Raw genomic sequence first — 21,683 nt, 5'->3', positions numbered from 1 at the left:
AGAGAATTTCTGTTTTTATTACAAATTCTTCCCAGACTAAGAAAGAGTAAGTTGTAGCCTCTGTTTGATTAGGGTGGAATGCTGGGGGAAGCGTTGTGGAGGAGACAGGTGTTTTGTTATTCTAAGCTAGGACCTGGGTTAGAGTGCAAGTCACCACAGAGTTTAAGTTTAGTTATTGAAATTGAGAAGGGATAAGACCACTGAAGTTTACTACTGATTTTTATGGTCAGTTTTGATGCTATTACTTTATGTTTTATACACCTATATGCAAAATGATGTACAAAGGAGGTTGAGTATAGTTCAGAGATATGCGAGATTTACCTGTAGTAGTGCTAAATGTGGGTAAGTGGACTGGTTGGTGTATGGTCTTTGGTTTTAGGCATGTTTGGTCGCTTTGTTAATTGTACTAAGAGGGTCAGGAGTAACAGAAATAACGTGACAAGAGAAAGGTCAAGGAAAGGTCAAGGAAAAGTGATAAGCTTGGAGGATGGTGTTTTTGTAAGAGAAAAATAGACAAAGATAGGGTGAAGTAGTAGCAAGAGATGGTGTAGGGTTTGTACAGAGAGAGGGGAAGCAAACGTGAGAGGGTTTCCCGAAGGTGGGAAGAGAACGTAGTACAGAAGTGGTTTGTAGACATGCTGTATGTGTTAGATCTGGTATGGGCATTAGGTTTATAGGGAGGATGTACTGTGTGATGTGTGTGGAGGTGCGTTTATGGTGTATGTATGTCTGTTATTGTCTATGTAATATTTTAGCTCTCACTTCTTTTGCCTAATTATCATGCTGGTTCAACTACGACTTAATGGATATATTTTTTTCTGTTTATTATGGAGCTTTTCTTTTCAGACTTCCACAGAAAAAGGTTCTTGTATGGCCCAGTCAGACAATCACAGTATACAAAATGTAATAATAAATGCCTTAGTTAGGTCAATAAAATCAACACCAGTCAACTCTTTGTTGTTCACCTCTCTTAGGCAACAGTCTGACAGTATCAGACGGGCACAGTGCTGACAATCAAGTTGTCGGCCATAGCACAGTTAAGATGATCTTTATTCCGAGTGGCAAAATAATTTTCTAAAATTTTAGGCATGGGGAGAGCACAGAAATTCTTGAGAGATTTAGTTACTATTTTATTTATTAATTTACTAACTACATACAGAATCTGGACCACAAGGGTAAAAAATAACATCAGTAAATATGAACAGTTTAGAGCAATCAACCATCATATTTATAAATGGTAGTGCCAACTGGATTAGCAAAAGAAAACCCAATGCAGATACAGAGAAAACATACAGAATTCACAGAAAGCACAATTGGAGGGCTGCCCAATTCAACATTTCTAAGTCCCAGTCATATAAAATGGGTGACATTACATTAACAATTTCTACAGTTCTGGAATGATGCCTGTAGAAAACAAGACAATCAGCTCAATTGCTATAAAAGTGTTAAATGCCCACATGAATTTAGGGCACAGAGAATTTGGACAGCAGTTACTACTTCTCAAAGCCATACACTTGTCTTGAAAATAAACACTCTTGCAGAGTGAAAGTCTGTAGAAAACTCAAGGTTTTTCCCGTCCTTCAAATGCCACAGCCTTTAACAAGGAGTAGCCCAGCAACTGGCTGAAGACAATAGCAAAATCTTCAGCAATTATTTTTGGGCTCAGCCACCTCCTGCCCTTGGATATCTAGAAGAGAAACTACTTTCAGACTACTCCTTTCAGCCAAGTTATCTCCCTTAAAATTATTTAGGGTTTCCTAGCAAGGCAAGAAGTAAGTTGTCTTTTTCAGGAAAGTACCTTTCCTTGACAGACAGGAGGAAGGCAAGTGCAGACAAGGACATCTAGCAAAGTGATGGATGGACGGTTTCAGACAAGACCTGTGAAACGTGGGGATGATCATCAAAGAAGGCTGCAGAGTGTTACAGAGTTGAGAGATAACCTTGACCTCATGTAGAAAATGAGGAAAGGGGGATGTTGATGATGATGATGTGCTTTACTGACACTATTTTACCATTATGCCCAATATAAAATAAGTGGTTCTAATCTTCTAAAGTGTGACTACCTTAATAATGCGCCTTTCAGCAAATTACCTGCCTGAGCACAGGCACTCCCAAAGGAGCAGAAATTCCTTTATCCTGTACAGTTTTGATAGGATAAAATTCACCCAAGGGGGTAATAATATATTAAAAAAAGTATTCCATTATTGCATTCCTTCTGCCATGATACCAGACATCAATAACTACAATCAAACATATTTCAGAGGTGGCCTTTCTGCTGTATTTTCAGGACCCTGGGCTTTGATCACGTGACTCTTACATTTATGTGGTCTGACTGAGAAGACAATAGTCACATTACAATGGTCGATGAAAACTGCATCATATACCCTTATGGAATGAAACTTTTCTGGTTGATTGTTACAGATACAATCCAGTATGACATGCTTCTGAAAGCACAGATTTGGTCAACTCTAAGTTAAACAAGAGGTGGACAAGAAAGAACTTTTTTATAACAAATAATGACTGGTTTGTGCAATCAACTACTGGAAAAGGTGTAGAAACTAACACCTCAACTTTTGCTTTAAAATCAGCTTGGGATTCCGGGAGAGTTGGAATGAAATTGGGGGGGGGGGGGCAGATGCAGTACAGTAGCTACAGAATCAGGCAGAGAAGGTTTCATGCTCTTTCCATCAGCTACATCATGATGCTTAATTAAGTCACCGCACAGCATAACAAAACTTCAAACATCAGAGAGATACCCTTTTACATTTACTACAGTGGCTACATCTCTCCCTTTTGTGCAGAATTCTTTCTGCCTTCCCCCTTTAGATAAGAAAACAAAATGCACAACTACTGCTAGTATGCATGTTACCCAATAGAGTGCTGAAAGTGGCTTGTGTCCGTTCGGTTCAACACTAATGGCACACAACCACCAATTCTCCTCTTGAAGCTTTTTTTGCTGAATGGACTGATCAAAACATAGGAAGCAGACAAACTCCTGTTTTTTTCAGCTCAGCACAAGCAGAAGACCAGAATAGTCTTTCTAGGAATGCTATAGGCTGTCTGGCCTGCCAGTTTTCCTAGCACACAGTCTTATTACTAGTAAGCCTTGTGCAGTTATGCTATACCTGGGACTTTTACACTTATCTGTTCATTCAGCCCAGTCTTAAACTACCACACCATGTTCTGCACTACTGCTAACTCAGCAGACTTCAGTACCACACCATGTTCTGCAGTACTGCTCACCCCAGCCTTCAGTACCACACCATGTTCTGTAGTACTGCTCGTCCCCAACCTTCAGTACCACATCATTTTCTGTAGTACTGCTCATCCATGGCCTTCAAGATCACACCATGTTCTGCAGTACTGCTCACCCCCAGCCTTCAGTACCACAGCACATTCTGTAATTCTGCTCACCCCTACCCTTCAGTACCACACCATGTTCTGCAGTACTACTTGCCCCAGCCTTCAGTACCTCACCATGTTCTGCAATAGTGCTCACCCCAGTCTTCAGTACCACACCATATTCTTGTAGTACTGCACACCCCAGCTTTCAGTACCACACACCATGTTCTGTAGTACTGCACACCCCAGCCTTCAGTACCACACCATGTTCTGTAGTACTGCACACCCCAGCCTTCAGTACCACACCATGTTCTGTCGTACTGCTTTCTCCCAGCCTTCATTACCACACCATGTTCTGTAGTACTTCTCACTCCAGCCTTCAGTACCACATGTTCTGTAGTACTGCACACCCCAGCCTTCAGTACCACACCATGTTCTGTAGTACTATTTTCTACCAGCCTTCTGTAACGCACCATGTTCTGTAGTACTGCACACCCCAGCCTTCAGTACCACACCATGTTCTGTAATACTGTTTTCTCCCAGCCTTCAGTACCACACCATGTTCTGTAGTACTGTTTTCTCCCAGCCTTCTGTAACACACCATGTTCTGTAATACTGTTTTCTCCCAGCCTTCTGTAACACACCATGTTCTGTAATACTGTTTTCTCCCAGCCTTCAGTACCACACCATGTTCTGTAGTACTGTTTTCTCCCAGCCTTCAGTACCACACCATGTTCTGTAGTACTGTTTTCTCCCAGCCTTCTGTAACGCACCATGTTCTGTAGTACTGCACACCCCAGCCTTCAGTACCACACCATGTTCTGTAATACTGTTTTCTCCCAGCCTTCAGTACCACACCATGTTCTGTAATACTGTTTTCTCCCAGCCTTCAGTACCACACCATGTTCTGTAGTACGGTTTTCTCCCAGCCTGCAGTACCACACCATGTTCTGTAATACTGTTTTCTCCCAGCCTGCAGTACCACACCATGTTCTGTAGTACTGTTTTCTCCCAGCCTGCAGTACCACACCATGTTCTGTAGTACTGTTTTCTCCCAGCCTTCAGTACCACACCATGTTCTGTAATACTGTTTTCTCCCAGCCTTCAGTACCACACCATGTTCTGTAGTACTGTTTTCTCCCAGCCTGCAGTACCACACCATGTTCTGTAATGCTGTTTTCTCCCAGCCTTCAGTACCACACCATGTTCTGTAGTACTGCACACCCCAGCCTTCAGTACCACACCATGTTCTGTAATACTGTTTTCTCCCAGCCTTCAGTACCACACCATGTTCTGTAGTACTGTTTTCTCCCAGCCTTCTGTAACACACCATGTTCTGTAATACTGTTTTCTCCCAGCCTTCTGTAACACACCATGTTCTTCAGTCTTGCTCACCATCCCACTGTTAATTTCAATGCTCCTTTTACTCGACCCAGATGTCATTTTTCTATCATTCGGGACAGAGTTGTAAGACTTGATAATGCAGCTATACCCTTATGTAGTCCTGTTATTGGTTCCTACAGCCGCAGCTACTTGGTGTGTAACACTGAGAAAGTCATTTAACCAGTGAGTGCTCCCACAATGACAATGAAATGGGTCCATGTGGATCAGAGTTATAGCCTGTTCAGCAAACTTTTTTTTTTCTGCTGCTCACAGCACTGCTTCAGGAGCTGTTATTTTTAGTTTTCAGAGTTTTCAAAGGTCAACACCTAAAAATGTGGCCATAAGAGTGGATCCAACAGCATTGATGTGACTGCTAGAGTTAGGTACATTTTAGGGACATTTCCTTATTGCCACACCTAACACAGCACTCTATATTTGTGGTGCTTTTCTATTTTTTTGGCAGACTGCTGCTGCCATCCCTAAGAGCACACTTCCTTTGCTACCTGTTCCAGAATCGTACCTTTCTCCAAGCCACGAACAGGAGGATCCCAAGAGACAAGCACCTGGCCAGCAACTTACCATCATTCATGCCATCGGGAAGGTCCTTCTCCTGTAAAGTTTCACCTCCTTCTGTATCACCAGATGGACTTGACTCAAACCTTGCAAGAAACACACGTAGTTGATTCAGTGGAATGTTATAACCTGGAAAACACAAATCAATACAATCTCTGTAGTTAAAAATGTATCCTTCCAAGAATGTTTACACTAAATTCATCTTAGTTTATTCATGCACAGCTGATAACTGATAAAAGCACATTAGAACACAACAAATTGAACAATTTGCTTTTAGAAACTGTCATTGCAGACTTGATTACTTCTGGAATTGCTTCCAGTATTTTCATAGCCATAAACTACTGCGTCTTTTCTTACACAGCTTTTCTTAAACACTCACTCCTATTTTTCACTGCATGAATGCAATATGTGCAGTAGTTTCTTCAACATTGGCATCAGAAATATTAACGTTCATGTTTTCTAACAATGTAAACTGACTAGTTCAAAGCACCTTTTCCTGTCACAGTCCAATTCTGTCTAAAACCATAAAGCATGCAATCAGTGCAGAGATGCAGGGGTTTAACTAACTGCAGGTTTAACAGCATCAGCAGATGCTTCTCTCAATAAAATGGATGTGTGCGTGTATGTGTGTGTGTACACCCGCTTGTGTGCATAACTTGTGTTTTTTCCCATTGTTATTTAAGTATAAAAAAAAAAAAAGATTTAGAAGCGAATTCCAAAAACGTGGACTGTCTAACAGACCCTGCAATACCTTTGGATTACCAGGCATTAAACACAACTGCTTTCCCGAATATCACAAACACTGGAAATTTTGTACTATTCCACAGCATAGACTGTAGACGACATCTCCCAGCCACCATGAATCAAAAATAAAACTGACCACTCTCAATTCTGCACTGTTCCAAGAATACCTTCCAATACTGTCAGTTACCCAACTGAAATGTGTTGAAACGATCCACTACAAGGTCCATTTCCTTCTTGGCTTACTCCTACCCAATTACTTCTTCCTTGCAATTACGCTCTTTAGGTCATATCCCTTCTCCTCCAATGCTTCTTACTCACCCCCACACAGCCTGTGTGCTTTCCCATTTGGCCCTTATTTCATTCCTAATCACTTTCCTTACCTACCCATGTTACTCGTTTCTACTCAGCTGTATTCTGTCAGATGCCTTTTATCACCACTAGAGTTTCTTTTTTCATCCAATTACAATGTGTAGCTGCTGTTCTAGTCTATTGCTTCCATTTGACCCCCTTGAGTGGTACCAACACCACACACACAAAATATCGAGTCACTGACTAACTGATTTCCACACATTGGAGAGTACTTCAAAATCACCCCAGAGCTCACCTGCCATACATTGTCACTCCCACTGCACATGCTGCCAACCAACATCTGGCTCGTCATGCCTCCAACATCTTCCTGTCAACCATCCCACTTCCTACCGTCTTCACAGGATTCTATACAAGTTGTGGAGAAACCTCTGATGCAAATCAAATACTGGGCTTACTACTTGAAATCTACTCACAACCATCAAGGCTTTCTGCTACTTTTCATTCAACCTCCACACGTCATCCTCCTTAGTCAGTTGGCTCAGAGATTTAAGGCTCTGAGCTGTAGTTCGGGGTATGATTCCTTCACCCCTCCTTTGCCTGTATGACCTTGCATCTGTGTAGCCCCTGATAAGGGACTGTGTGTCCAGTGGGCCTACCTGGTTAATAAATGTGCTGTGTCCAGTGGGCCTACCTGGTTAATAAATAGATCATGATCCTACCCCCCAGCTAGTCATTCTTACAACAGTAATTCATCTCTCTTTGTCCTCCTTGCATCCCATTTGCTCTTTCTATTCTCGCTCTCTCTCTTCCACCCTGTATTCACTACGTAATAGGCCACGGAATCCACTCCTCAAACACACTTTTGACATGGCACATGAAAATCAGTGTATCCATTCACTCTTGTCCACTAAATCTTCTACAGACACCAATCCCTCTCACACCCACATCTCTAATGTTCTGCAAAATTGCTGTCTGCTTCATTTTTGCAATACCCTTTCATTTATACACAACCTATTATGCTAAATTTGACCTTCTTCCAAATCCTGTCCTGAATTCCCTTGACCAGGTCTGCCTCCACCCACTCAAAATACTGTTTTATTACCTGGCGTAGCTATTTCCCCCAAATACCCACATCCCAATCCCTCTTGACTGCATACCTCTCTTTGGTTCATCTTGAATGTTGCTGCACATCTCCTAAAACCAGAATTCCACAAACTCCTCACATCTTCAGCCCAAAGTCTTCCTCTGCAAACACCTATCTGACATTCCTTCCTACCCACACAGCATATTCATAGGTTCTCTGTACTACACCCCATTGGGACACACTCATTCAAGTTACAAAACATCAAAAAACAATGGGCAACATCACCCTAATAGTTGCAACTCTTGCTCCCAAGGATTTTACCACTGTGACCAGCTATCCAGCATTCTCCTCACCTTCTTCATTAATTCTGTCAAGTTTTCATTCATTAGTTGCCCAAATGTTGGACACAGTTTTATCCCAAAGTACAATTCCCCTTTTGATGACTGAAGCACCATCATCATTACCTTTGCATACTGTTTTATCCTTCTGCAATTAACATGGATTTTTTGGGGTGATAATGTCCTGTCTCCTTCCCAAGATGCTTAAATAAATCATATTCCTTTCAACAATAATTTAACATAATCCATCAGCCACATGCAAACATGATCAAAGATTTTTATGCTGGCATTCCTAGCTGCCACACCCTATCCTTCTAAATACTTCCTTATTCCCTGTGCCAAATCATCCATGACTAATAGGAAGAGAGTAGGAGATAGTGGGCAGCGATGGCATGTTATTCTCTGGAGACACTTAGAAGTTTAACTGAACCCATGACTGGCTACCACTACCAGGAACTGATGCGATCGTTTTTTTTTCCACGCACTTTTGTGATTTAAATTACGTAGTGTGCGGTACATTGAGTCAGGTCTTGCAGCTATAAAATTGGGAGGGTGCTTCCCTCCTCCTCGCCCTATGGTTCCGGTGCCTAAAACGGGATGCAAAGGGCATTCTTAAACAGGAATGCCCTTTCTTTAAAAAAAAAAAAAAAAAAAAAAACTTTTTTTAAATTAAAATAAAATTAATTTCTCGGCCAGTCGATTCCAGGGGGGTGCAAGTGCAGCTCCTTGCACCTGCCTGCGGGCGCCCTTGCCCATGTACCACGCCTTTTTCAGAAGGCCTTTACTGCTTTTGAGAAAACCCTTCCAAACCACTTGTTCTAAGGCACATAAAACGTCCTAACTTACAGCAGCAAAAGCCTTTGAAATATTATCAATAATTCTGGTTCCATATTATAAGCTAAACTCAACTTTCTTGAAAGTAGCTGCTGAAAAAAAAATGCTAAAACCTCTTTCACACACAATTTCTCTCACACATCTGCCTCTGTTCCCTCAGCTTTCAAACGTGCTTTCATAATCCTGACCCTTAAAATCACTACTCCCTAAAAATAAAAAGATTAGACGTATCTCTAATGTGAGCTCTATTACAAAACAATTTCCACTGCTATACAAGCAACTCCTAAATGACATTAACAGCTATGGTTACCAAGCAAAACACTGCGTGGCTTTTGCAATGCATTTAGCACATTTACAGCCCTGATAATGACCAGTGACAACATCTACTGCAACATGAATGAAAGGTCACATCTAAGCAGGCCTTTATGTAGATATGACAAGGGCCTTCAAAACTGTCAAATCCTAATATTCTTCTCAACAAGCTCAGAAGACACCTTCAGAGAAAAAACATTTCCTGGTTTCAGAAAGTACAGTTTTGTACCTACCATAAATGTAGATGTTCGAGGATACACATTGCTGCAGTCCTAACCATTGGGTAGTCCGCTGTCCAGTCGGCCCGAATACCAAAGTATATGGCTGACGTCGGTCAAGGCGCATTAGACTGATGTCAGGACGTCAGGGTACTAATGCGCATGACCGACGCCATATCCTCAGTCTTTTCTTGCCCCAGATGTCAGAAGACCCTAAAAAGACAAGGCCCAAACCAAAAAAAAAAAACCAAAAAACCCTGCACCAAACATATATACAAAATATATACAAATGTACAAGAGTATATCCTAACCCACACCACCACCCCTAAACACAGAGGGGAAGGCGGGAGGGTAAATTGGACTGCAGCAATGTGTATCCTCGAACATCTACATTTATGGTAGGTACAAAACTGTACTATGTTCTTCATTCCACATTGCTGCAGTCCTAACACTTGGGTAGAATCCCAAAGCAGAGGTAAGGGAGGCTGGCAAATCATAAGGAAGCAGGAGCTGTCAACATGCCTTGCAAAATAGCTGTGGCAAAACCAGCCCTAGATTTAGAGTAGAGAGGAAGGTGGTAATGCTTAGAGAAAGTATGCACTGAACTCCAAGTAGCTGCCTCCAAAATATCCTTAGTTGCCACCCCCCTTAGAAATGCTGTTGAAGTGGCAGTAGCCCTAGTGGAATGAGGCCTAATCCCAGCTGGAATCTCCTTGCCATGATGGGAATAACAAAATGAAATGCAAAACCCAATCCACTTAGAAATAGTTTGTTTAGACACAGGCTTGCCCTGAGAACTCAAAGCAAAAGAAACAACTGCTGAGACTGCCTGAAATCCTTAGTCCTGCTTAAATAATAACGCAACTGCCTATGTACATCTAAACTGTGCAAAATCTTTTCCCCTTATTTTGGGGATCTGCATAGAAAGTAGGCAAATGAATAGTTTGGTTTAAAGCCACACTAGAAACCACCTTAGGCATAAAGGAAGGATTAGTACGTAATGATACCCTATCCTTATGGAAAATCAAAAAGGGCTCTACTGCCATAAGGGCCTGCAACTCAGAAACCCTTCTTGCAGAAGTAATAGCCAACAAAAAGCAGTCTTCCATGACAAGTATTTCAATTCAGCAGTAGCCGCAGGCTCAAAAGGTTGTAGAGTAAGTTTTTCCAACACAAAATTGAGATCCCAAGCAGGAGTAGGAGCTGTACGTGGGGTCTTATATTCTTTGCCCCTCTAAGAAACTGCTTGAACAAAGGATGAGAAAACAATGGTGGGTCACAATCATAGTGAGCTGAAATTGCTGCAGCATGAATCTTAATGGAAGAGAAGGACAAACCTTTGTCCAATAACTCAGTAAGATATTGAAGAGCCACACTCAAATTAGGCTCAGAAATCTCCAAATTCTTTGCTGCACTCCAAAATAAAAATCTCTTCCATTTTTCTGCGTACACTTTCCTTGTACTAGGTCTTCTGGCCTCCATAATCACATTTAAAACTTGTTGAGGCAGTTGAGACCTGCTGTGTTTCAAAACAGAATATGCCAGGCTGTTAGATGAAGAGAGTGAAGCTTGACATTGAGCAGGTGACCGTCCTTCTGAGATAACAGATGTGGAATCAAAGGTAAAGGCCATGGAGGCTTCCTTACCAGACTCCTTAGTAGTGGGTACCAGTGTTGCCGAGGCCAATCTGGAGCTATTAAAATCATCCTTGGCTTGTCTTGTCTGACCTTTAGGAGCACCTTTGGAAGAAGAGGCAGAGGTGGAAAGGCATACACATGAAGATGTTTCCAACTGAAAGAAACAGCATCCACTTTCCACGCTGTGTGATGAAACCCCTTTGTGCAAAACTGTGGCAGCTGGTGGTTTAGTGGAGAAGCGAACAGATCTATGTCTGGAGTTCCCCATGACACTGTCAATTTCTGAAATACATGAAGATCCAGTTTCCACTCGTGGGGATCCATGATTTGTCTGCTTAACACATCTGCTAAGGAGTTCTGTGCTCCTGGCAGAAACCTTGCCTGAAGAGTTAGTTGCAAGCTGAGCGCAGTTTCCCATAAAATCATTGCTTGCCTGCATAGAGGATAAGAATGTGTTGCCCCTTGTTTGTTGATGTACCACATGACAGTTGTGTTGTCTGTTAGAATCAACACCTGCCCTGGAAGAAGTAACTCCTTGAAAGCCATTAATGCAAACTGGACTGCTAACATCTCCTTCATGTTGATATGTAGATGCTGTAGTCTGGCAGGCCACTTGTCTTGTATCCACTTTCCATTTAGATGAGCTCCCCAAGCAATGTCTGAGGCATCTGTCGTTAAAATCTGACTCGCCTCTGGCCGGGTCACAGAGAGTCCCTTGTTTAGGTGACATTCCTGAGCCCACCACAAAAATTCCTTTTGAATGCAAGGTATTATTTGAATGACAGTGTCCAAATCCTGGCAGTGCTGTGTCCATACATTTTGAGATACCATTGCAGCTTCCTCATATGCAGTTTGGCATTGGGAAGCACCAGAATACAAGATGCCATGAACCCTAAGGCTTGAAGGACTGTCCTTGCAGTCAGCCCGGACTGAAGAGATAGTTGATGGAAGTAACTGGAAAGATTCTTTTGTTTGTCCGGGGTTAAAAGGCCATCTGGGCTGCTGTATTCAGTCTCACACCCAGAAAGCACATGTCTTGAGAGGGTACTAGACTGGACTTTATTTCGTTCACAGAATACCCTAGGCATCTTAGCACTGCTATGACATATTCCAAATGCTGTAGAAGGTCTTCCTTTTCTTGAGCCAGAATCAGGCAGTCGTCCAAATAAGGATATATTTGAATTCCTTTTAGCCTGAAGTAAGCTATCACTGGAGCCAGAACCTTTGTGAATACTCTGGGCAGTAGATAAGCCAAAGGGCAATGCAGAGAACTGATAATGAGAATTTCCAGCTCGAAACGCAGATACTTTCTGCAACCTAGTCTTATAGGCACATGAAGGTAAGCTTCCTTGAGATCTAAAGTTACCATCCAGTGATCTTTGCCCAGCAGAGGTAAAAGCTGTTGTAACGTCAACATTTTGAACTTGGGAATGTCCAGATAAGTGTTGAGGATAGATAAATCCAAAATTGGTCTCCACGTGTTCCCCTTCTTTGGTACTAGGAACAGGCGAGAATAAAATCCTAGGCCCCTTTCTGGTACAGGGACTGGCTGAATGGCCCCTATTTGGAGTAACAGAGAAATTTGCTTGTGAGCCTCTTTCTTTGTGGAGGAGGAACGTCTGGCATGCCTTTGAAAGGAGGCAAGGTATGGAAATAAAACCTGTAACCGTGGTGAATGATATCCAAAACCCATCTGTCTTGAGTAATTAAATCCCAATTTTCTTTGAAAAGAGACAGTCTTCCTCCCAAAGGAGCTGCCAGACGAGAATGTACTGGCAGCTGAAAAGGCAGGTCATTGGGTCTGTTTACGAAAGGACTGACCCCTGCCCTCACCAGAAGTCTGAGCAGGAGAACTCCCTGTTCTAGGCCTGAAAGAACCTTGAGCTCTGCCCCTACCACGTCTAGACCTACCCCTAGACTGGGAATCATAAGCAGGATATGTCCATCCCTTAGTAGGCCAATTTCTGCTAAACTTTGGAGGCTGTACCTGCAAAAAATCTTTAACAGTCTGCATAGATTTAGCCTTGTCCTCCATTTTCTTTAAAACTGCTTCCACAGGAGAACCAAACAACACATCAGACTGTAAAGGAGCATCCAAAATCCTTGTCTTAACATGCTCAGCTAAATTCTGATCCCTCAACCAGGCGTGCCTGCAAAGAACAGAACCAGTGGCAGCCACCCTCGAGGAGGCCTGCACAGCATCAAAACCACATTGCAAAGAATGCTTACCCACTTGTTCAGACACATGTACTAAATCCAGCAACTCTTTACACTCAATAGCTTCCGCCAGAGCATCAACCTTAGATTTCAATTGTGAAAGGAGATAATTTTGATATTTTAGCATGTGAAACTGACAATACAAAGCCCTCATGGCTAAAGTGGAAGAAGTATACACTTTCTTTCCCCATCTATCCAAAGCCCTTGCCTCTTTATCAGAGGAACAGGATTTTTAACAACAGAGGCCTTAACACCTTTAGGCCCCTGACTAACAATTTCTGGGTCTGCCCTGGGACTCTTAAAAGATACTTATGAGCTTCAGGCACCCTATAGTACCTATCAGGTTTAACAGGAGCAGGAGTCAAAGGTTCAGGGTTCAGGGAGGCCTCTGCAATAACATCTGCCACCACATTCAACACAGGAGGTATAGCTAAGGGCCTATGCTGGGGTAAAACAAAATTCCCTAAGCCTCTTCCTGGAATCAGAGAAATCTTGGCCTTCCCATTTAAAATGCTCCCTCATGGAATGCAGAGTCTCTGAAAATGAAAAATCCTCAGGAGGAGAAGCTGAAGGAGTGGAATCATCCACATCAGAATCAGAATAAGGAGGATACTCCTGCAAGTCTTCAGCCGAAGACTCAGAAACCTCTCAACACTGTTCAAAACTCTCAAACTCAGGCTCCACCCTAGGCCTCTTATCAGGAGGGGGCATAGAACCTCTAATCATAGTAATCAAATCCTCTGCCATTTTAAGCATATGTTTCTTGGGCACAGAACCTGAAGTGGTAGGAGAAGCCCCCACTGAAGCTAAACTTGGCCTACCTCTCAAAGTAGTCTTGGAAACAGAAGGAGAGGCTCTAACCACCTTAGGAAGAGAGGGAAGAACAGTAACCTGAGAAGCCCCTCAGCCTGGCCTACCTCCTGAGAGGGCACATCCTGCAACAGTAAAGTCTCTGCCTGAGACTCCACAGAAACTCCTGGCAAAACCTCTGGCTCCACTGAGCCTTCTAAAGAACCGGCGTCCGGGACTGCGGTTCTTCAACCCTAGGCTTTGCTGCTTTGTCCTTGCACTTTTGAAGCGGGCGCCGGAGCATCCGGCGGCATTTTATAATTACAACGCTTCCCAAACACTAACCTGGCACAGTCTGACCTTCTCTTAATAGTGCGTTTGTTAAACCTAGCACAAGAGCGGCATCCAACAACGTCGTGCTCAGGCCCTAAACAAGGTATACACAAAGTATGGTAATCCCTATGAGGTATCTGTTTCCCACAAGAAATACAGTTATTCACTTTTTCTGACATCCGGTTAAATACTGAGGCAAGAAAAACCAAAATGTTCTACGGGTACTTAGCCAACTTTGATTCGGTCTGAAACTCCGACTTCAGAAAATTTCAGAACGCCAACCTGCACTTGCAAAACTGCTTCTGCATCGGACCATGCGGCAAAAAAGACTGAGGATATGGCGTCGGTCATGCGCATTAGTACCCTGACGTCCTGACATCAGTCTAATGCGCCTTGACCGACGTCAGCCATATACTTTGGTATTCGGGCCGACTGGACAGCGGACTACCCAATGGTTAGGACTGCAGCAATGTGAGATGAAGAACATCTGTCAAATCCTAATATTTTTCTCAACAAGCTCAGAAGACACCTTCAGAGAAAAAACATTTCTTGGTTTCAGAACTATCTACAACACAAATCCTATGTCCATTACAACTCCCAAGTCCTCTATATGCACTCAATTAAGGAGTCCTTCAAAGATCTCTTCTGGGCACACTTCTCTTCTACCTCCTTGACAATGACCTCTCTCAAATTGCTAAAGATATTTATTTATGCAAATGATATACTTCTTTTACAACGCAGTACTTCCTACACAGACATGGAAAACAAGTTGCAGGGTGACTTTAGTCAGCTATGTAGTTGATCTGTCTTCCATAAACTTCTAATCGACCCTAAGAAAACTAAACCGATGATCTTCTCTACAACAAAGAAACTACCAACCATTCCACCTCTTTATATAAATGATGCATGTACTAGTAATACTCCCAATGTCACCGAACAGAAACTCCCAGGCGTTATTCCTAAACTAGCTCTTTTCTTCATATCTCAGACTGACTCTGTAATGAAGTGGTAGCCCAACTGAAGCTTTTTTATAGGATCAATCATATCTTCTTCTCCAAGGTCCCAGTTAACACTGCATACCTCTATGCTTTTGGTTCATCTTGAATGCTGCTGCACACCACCTAAAACTCAGACATTAATTCCCAAACTGGAATATGGTCTCTCTTTTCTGGTCTTACTTTCTGCGTACAGCACTCACAGGATTCAAACAGAGAACAAAATCTGTAAATTTACCCTACTGGTTGATTCTTTACCACTGCAAGTTACTTGAGACACTAACTGCTTTATGCATCTAACAGGGTTATTCTACTTCTAACTGCACATATTTTCAAGGCTTTAAAGCAAGGCTACCGTCCCAGTCTAAAAATGACATTCCAGGATAACATGTACAATCGCTGAAACTCAAAAACAGCTTGTTCTCCCTCCTTCACCAATTTTGTAAAACTGCTGCGAGGGAAACCGTTTTCCAGACAGGAATTTGCAACCTAAATTGATACCGTCAAGCAGGTGATTTTATTTAATATATTTATTTGCAGTTTGTTAACTGGAAAGTCCATTGGTCCAAGATGAGCCCTTTTTCAATGCAGAAAAGCTCCATGTATAGACATATAAGTCAAAAATCACAGTCTGAAATCAACAGAAGTTAATACAATATTAAAAATACAAAATGGAGGTACAAGATCAACAGAAGTAATGCAACAAACAATGCAAACCCGAGAGGAGTTGATACAAGGCATTATAAAATAAAAATAAAAACAGTAGAGAAGCAGTTGTGTAAACAGTAATACTAGTAGCTTCTGCACCACTTTGGGATGATAATCATTCTGATTGTACATGTGGAGACAAATACTTACAATAGTGAGTGAACTCTTAAGCTACACAAAAAATATATAAAAAATTAAAACTTTAAAAAAGCCATCAAAGAACATCTTTAAGAATCCATGTTTCCATAAAAATAGTTAAGACCACTCGTCAAATTCATTTCTGAAACTTTTCTACAAGTCTTCATATCTACTACTGTAATGACAACTGATATTCTAATGTTGTATCTATAGTACTGACTGTTTATTTTCTACTATTGTACATATTTCTTCGAGGACTTCTTGCATTATACAGCGATTGCACACAGAAATATATCTATACCCTCTGTACTGCATTAGTATTATTTTTTTTTTAACTCTGCACATGGGGACAGACAGCTACATTTCTTCTTCATGAGCCTGGGTTGTGGCTGAAAAGAGTCAAAAGACCAGCCCTCTTACCTGGTCATCAATCACTCACTCAAACCAATCAATACCACCTCTTCTCTTGTTTTACACTGCTTATTTGTCCGCACTACCAAGTTTAAGAGCAAACGCTAACAATCTGTGGAATAAAGCCTGCTAGTTTTGGTCTACCGGTTTAGGCAGTGCTCTGCCTAGCCTCAATGTAAGCACCACTCATGCAAACAAGTTTAGCATATACACTGCAGAACGAAACTGCTCAGAAATTTGCCAAACTCTCTACATGCCCTTCAACTTAGCCAACTTAACTATGATGGACTCAGTCATGGTCCCAGTTAAAAAGCCCCCTTTTGTAACCGGCTTGAATTGCACAAGTACCCAACATATTCACAACCAACTACAGCACACAAAGTCAGTCATCATCCAGAAAAATGCCCTGCACTACACAAAACATATTACTGTCCTGCTGTCCAGCAAGGGACCTATGTTCCAGTAACAAATTCTTACTACTCACAAATACAGTAGATATAAAAAGTTCACACACCCCTGTTAAAATGCCAGGTTTTTGTGATATAAAAAAAATGAAACCACAATAAATCATTTCAAAAATGTTCCCACCTTTAATGTGACCTATAGCCTGTACAATTCAATTGAAAAACAAACAAATCTGTTAGGGGGGGGGGATATAAAAAATAAACATACAATACGCTGGTTGCACAAGTGTGCACACCATTTAATACTTTGTTGAAGCACCTTTTGACTTAATTACAGCATTCAGTCTTCTTGCGTAGGAGTCTGTCAGCAAGGCAAATCTTGACTTGGCAATATTTGCCCACCCTTCCTTGCAAAAAAGAGTTCCAAATCGGTCAGATTGCAAGGGCATCTCTTGTGCACTGCCCTCTTCAGGTCACCCCACAGATTTTCTATTGGATTCAAGTCTGGGCCATCCAAAACTTTTTTCTTCTGGTGAAACCATTCTTATGTTGATTGGGAAGTATGCTTGGGGTCATTGTCATTCTGAAAGGTGAAATTCCTCTTCATCTTTCCAGCAGTCGCCTGAAGGTTTTGGGCCAAAAGTGACTGGTATTTGGAACTGTTCATAATTCCCTCCACCTTGACTAAAGCCTCAGTTACAGTTGAAGAAAAGCAACCCCAAAGCATGATACTGTCACCACCATGCTTCAATGTGGGGATGATGTTCTTTTGGTGATGCAAAGTCTCGTTTTTGCATCAAACTTACCTTTTGGAATTGTGGCCAAAAAGGTTCAACCCTTGCTCTCATCAGACCATAACACATTTTCCCACATGCTTTTGGAAGACTTTATGTATTATTTTGCAAATTTTAACCAGGCCTGGATGTTTCTGTATAAGAAAAGGCTTCTGTCTTGCAACCCTACTCAATAGTCCAGACATATGGAGAATACGGGAGATTGCTGTCACATGTAGTACACAACCAGTACTTGCCAGAAATTTCTGCAGCTCCTTCAGTGTTGCTGTAGGTCTATTGGCAGCCTCCCTGACCAGTTTTTGTCTTGTTGTTTCATCAGTTTTGGAGGGATGTCCAGTCCTTTGCAACATCACTGTTGTCCCATATTTTCTGCACTTTTTGATGACTGTCTTCACTGTGTTCTATGGTATATCCAATGCTGTGAAAATTTTTTGTACCCTTCTCCTGACTGATACCTTTCAGCAATGAGATCCCTTTGATGCTTTGTAAGATCGAACCATGACTTTTGCTGTAGCAGGCAACTGAGTAAATGTCAGGAAAATCCTAACAGGACAGCTGAATTTGGGGTTAATCAGAGTTTCTTTAATTGATGGCAGGTGTGTACCTAAGAAGACTGAATGCAAAATCTGAAGGTAATGCTACTCAATGCTAGAAGTCTAAACCTCAAAATGCACTCTTTCGAGGCACTCCTAAAAATGGAGAACATCGATATCTGTGCAGTAACTGAGACCTGGTTCAAGGCTCCAGAGAGCACCCCTGCAATACCAGGCTACAACTCTTACCACACTTTTCGGCCACCAAAGCAGGACCGAAACACTAAAGGTGGAGGAGTGTCAATATTCACCAAGGATATTCACACCACCAGGCTAGATGCCCAACGCAATGCGTTTGAAATCCTCCAGGTGCAACTAACACTAGGTAAGACTGCAATCCAAAATTGTAGCTTGCTACAGATCCCCCACCATACCCCAAGATTCTCACTACACCTTTCTACACATACTGGAAAATATTAAGATAAAACCAAACACCCTAATACTGGGTGATTTTAACTACCCTGCCATTAACTGGGAAAGCTACTCATGTACAAACACCTTTGCCCAACGGTTCTTGGAATTCATAAATTCCAATGCCCTGGATCAACTAATCCATAGTCCCACCAGGGGCTCCAATATCCTAGACCTGGTCATTACCAACATGGGAAATCGATGCTCCACACCTATGGTCACCCCCTCGTTAGTCACGTCTGACCATAAGCTAATCATCCTTAACATCCACATCCCACCCCACCCCCCAGTAAGGAAACCTCCATAAAAAACTTCTCCAAAGCCAACTTCATGCTACTCAAGTCAGAAGTGACAAACTTCATGACACCCATGCAGACGGGAGCTGAAAGTTCAACTGCTGAATCCTACACTAAGGCACTGTACGAGCACATCCACTCATGCATAAATCGTGCCATTCCAAATAGAACCAAGATGCTCTCATCCAAAAAAAAAAAAAAAAAAGAAGCCAATCTGGTGGTCCCCTGCCATAAACAAACTTTATAACAAAAGGAAGAAACTGTTGCAGAAAAGAAGAAAATCCCAGGATGCAAAAAACTTCCTTACCAGCCTCAGTAAGAAACTGAGATCCCTCATAAAATCCTCCAAAGCTAGTTACGAAAATAAAATTGCCAAAGATTCCAAAGACAACAACAAGGCATTCTATAACTATGTCAAGAATCTAAATGGCAATGCTCAGATCTGCTCCGAGCTAAAACAGAATGGCATTAAATATACTGATCCCAAGGATATTGCCAATATCCTGGCAGATCGACTCAGTGCCAATTTCACCCCCCTCTCACCCCCTAAATGGCCCATTTCAATACCAGAAGATTGCCAAATTCCGGTAATAATGGCCACACAGGTAAAAAACGCACTCTCCAAAGCTAAGAATACAGCATCCATGGTACCAAATGACATCCCGGGCTGTGTACTACATGAACTACAATATGAACTGGCACCTCACCTACGTGTCATGTTTAACCATAGCCTCACCTCAGGTCTCGTGCCTACTGAGTGGCGCACAGCTACAGTTATCCCACTCCACAAGGGGGGATCCACCTTGGATCCTGGAAACTACCGTCCCATCAGTCTGACAAGCCTTATCTGCAAGGCCATGGAGTGTATTATCATGGAACTTATAAACAAAGACACTGGCAACCTTCAAACACTAGACCCCACCCAGTTTGGGTTCGTGAAGGGCCGATCTGGTCTCCTGAACTTGATTGACTTCTTCAAATCAGTCTCCAGAGCCATGGACAAGGGTAAGGTGGTCCACACAGCCTATCTAGACCTTGCCAAGGCCTTTGACACCATCCCCCACTCTGGAATCATAGATAAACTTACTAAACTGGGCATTAATCCCTACGTCACCCAATCGGTTGCCAACTGGCTTACTGATAGAACCCACACTGTAAAAGTAGCAGACTCCAAATCCAGCTCCAGACAAGTGACAAGTGGAGTACCTCAGGGTTCAGTCCTGGGACTGCTCTTGTTTGGCATCTACTTCTCTGAAGTACAAACCAACACTAAGGGACTCTGGACAACAAAGATTGCAGATGACTGCAAACTGGGAGCCATTACTGAATCCCCAAATTATGTGGATACTCTACAAAAGGGCCTTACAGAAACAGATGCTTGGTGCCAGAGCCATGGGCTCAAGCTCAATGCCAAGAAATGTATAGATGTTATGTTATCCTATCTCGCCTACATTCTGACTGATGGGTTCGGAGCCGATCCTCGGCTCCGACTCGGCACGCTTATGCCAAAGAGCAAAGTCTCTTATTGGCTGAGCTTACTATATCCCAGGATGCACCACTACCAGTCCCCCAGATCTCGTTTGCCGCTAACAAGCAAAGACGTGGTCTCGAGCTGGCTGAGCTAAGTAGTGCTTTTTCACTAACTTTTTCTGTCAGGAATTTTCTAAATCTTCAACAAAAAGCTGTTTTAACAGCTATCTCGTGTTTTGTGTTTGAGTGAGCATTTTTCTGTGAAGTTTTGTGTAGTGAATGCGTTTTCTCTGACTAAAGGTCCCATTTGAGTTTAAGGGCCTTCCCCTGTCAGTCCGTTGTCGTTCAAGTCCCTTTTTATTTAGGGGCTTTTGGACCCCTTGGTTATATTTGTCTATTTGTGACAGCCTTTGTTTCAAAAAAAAAAAGAAGAAGAAGAAAAAGAAAAGAAAATAATTTTTTTCTGTGATTGTTAGTGTTTGGTTTTTGGCTAGTTACACTAAGCTGGTTGCCATAATGTCTCAGGCTCCTAGGCCTTCAGGATTTAAGAAGTGCAGCTTCAAAATGTCTATTACAGATGACCACTCTCTCTGTGTGTACTGTTTGGGTGCCAAACACTTGCAGGAGTCCTGTAGTGTGTGTCACGCGTTTTCCTCGAGGGTCCTCCAAGAGAGGAAAAATAAACTTATTCTAAAAGGTCTTATTAAACCCTCATTTGAAGAGGCATTAGCTTCCTCTCCTTCTCCTGCTAAAAAGAAAAGGGCGTCGGCTCCGACCAGTCCGTCGGAACCGACCGCCAAAAAACATAGGCAGGCTTCTCCTTCGGCTCCACGGACTTGGGCCGAGGCAGAACGGTCTGCCTCGATGCCTCCAGCCTCGACTCCTCTGGGTTCGGAGCCGACATCTGGGGCATCGAGAGGCGGGTCACCTTCATCGGCTCCACTGATCTCGGAGCCGATGAAGGTTGCCGCTCAGACACTTCCTCCTCGGCGAAGCCCTCTTCGGCACCGATGGAATTTGGTTTGGACATTCCTTGGGCCGATAATTGTCGAGTCGATTCGAGGCGGTCCCCTAGTCCCTTGGAGCCGTTGGAGAGGCCTACTCGACCCATTCGGTCTCTTCCAGGTCATCAAGGATGTCAGATTCGGACATAGACAGGGTGCTCTAAAGACTTTTCCAGTCCCCAGTCTTTCAGAAATTTGTTTCGGCTCCGACCCAATTGGCTTCGAGCCGATAGCATTCCATTGCCATTCCTCCTCCGACGCTTGGCTCCGGAGCAGGTGCTGATGGAGCCAGTGGAGATCCTAGGGTCGGCTCCGACCCTTACTCCAACCGCCTTGGGTCAGAGTT

The 21,683-nt window shown here is 42.7% G+C and overlaps 1 protein-coding gene across 1 annotated transcript in view; it reads right to left on the bottom strand.

Moving 5' to 3' along the window:
- The window catches only part of LOC122798686 (zinc finger protein 271-like), a 237,175-nt gene that overhangs the window by 108,695 nt on the left and 106,797 nt on the right, over nucleotides 1–21,683 (bottom strand). The window contains exon 3 of the mRNA XM_044067779.1: nucleotides 5,305–5,427. Coding sequence (XP_043923714.1) covers nucleotides 5,305–5,427 — 123 coding nt within the window. The remainder of the gene's footprint in view (nucleotides 1–5,304; nucleotides 5,428–21,683) is intronic.

The sequence above is a fragment of the Protopterus annectens genome, chromosome 3.part1 (assembly GCF_019279795.1).
Source record: "Protopterus annectens isolate FY-2018-M chromosome 3.part1, PAN1.0, whole genome shotgun sequence".
Classification (NCBI taxonomy): Eukaryota; Metazoa; Chordata; order Ceratodontiformes; family Protopteridae; genus Protopterus; species Protopterus annectens.
This window is presented reverse-complemented; position numbering and strand designations above follow the sequence as displayed.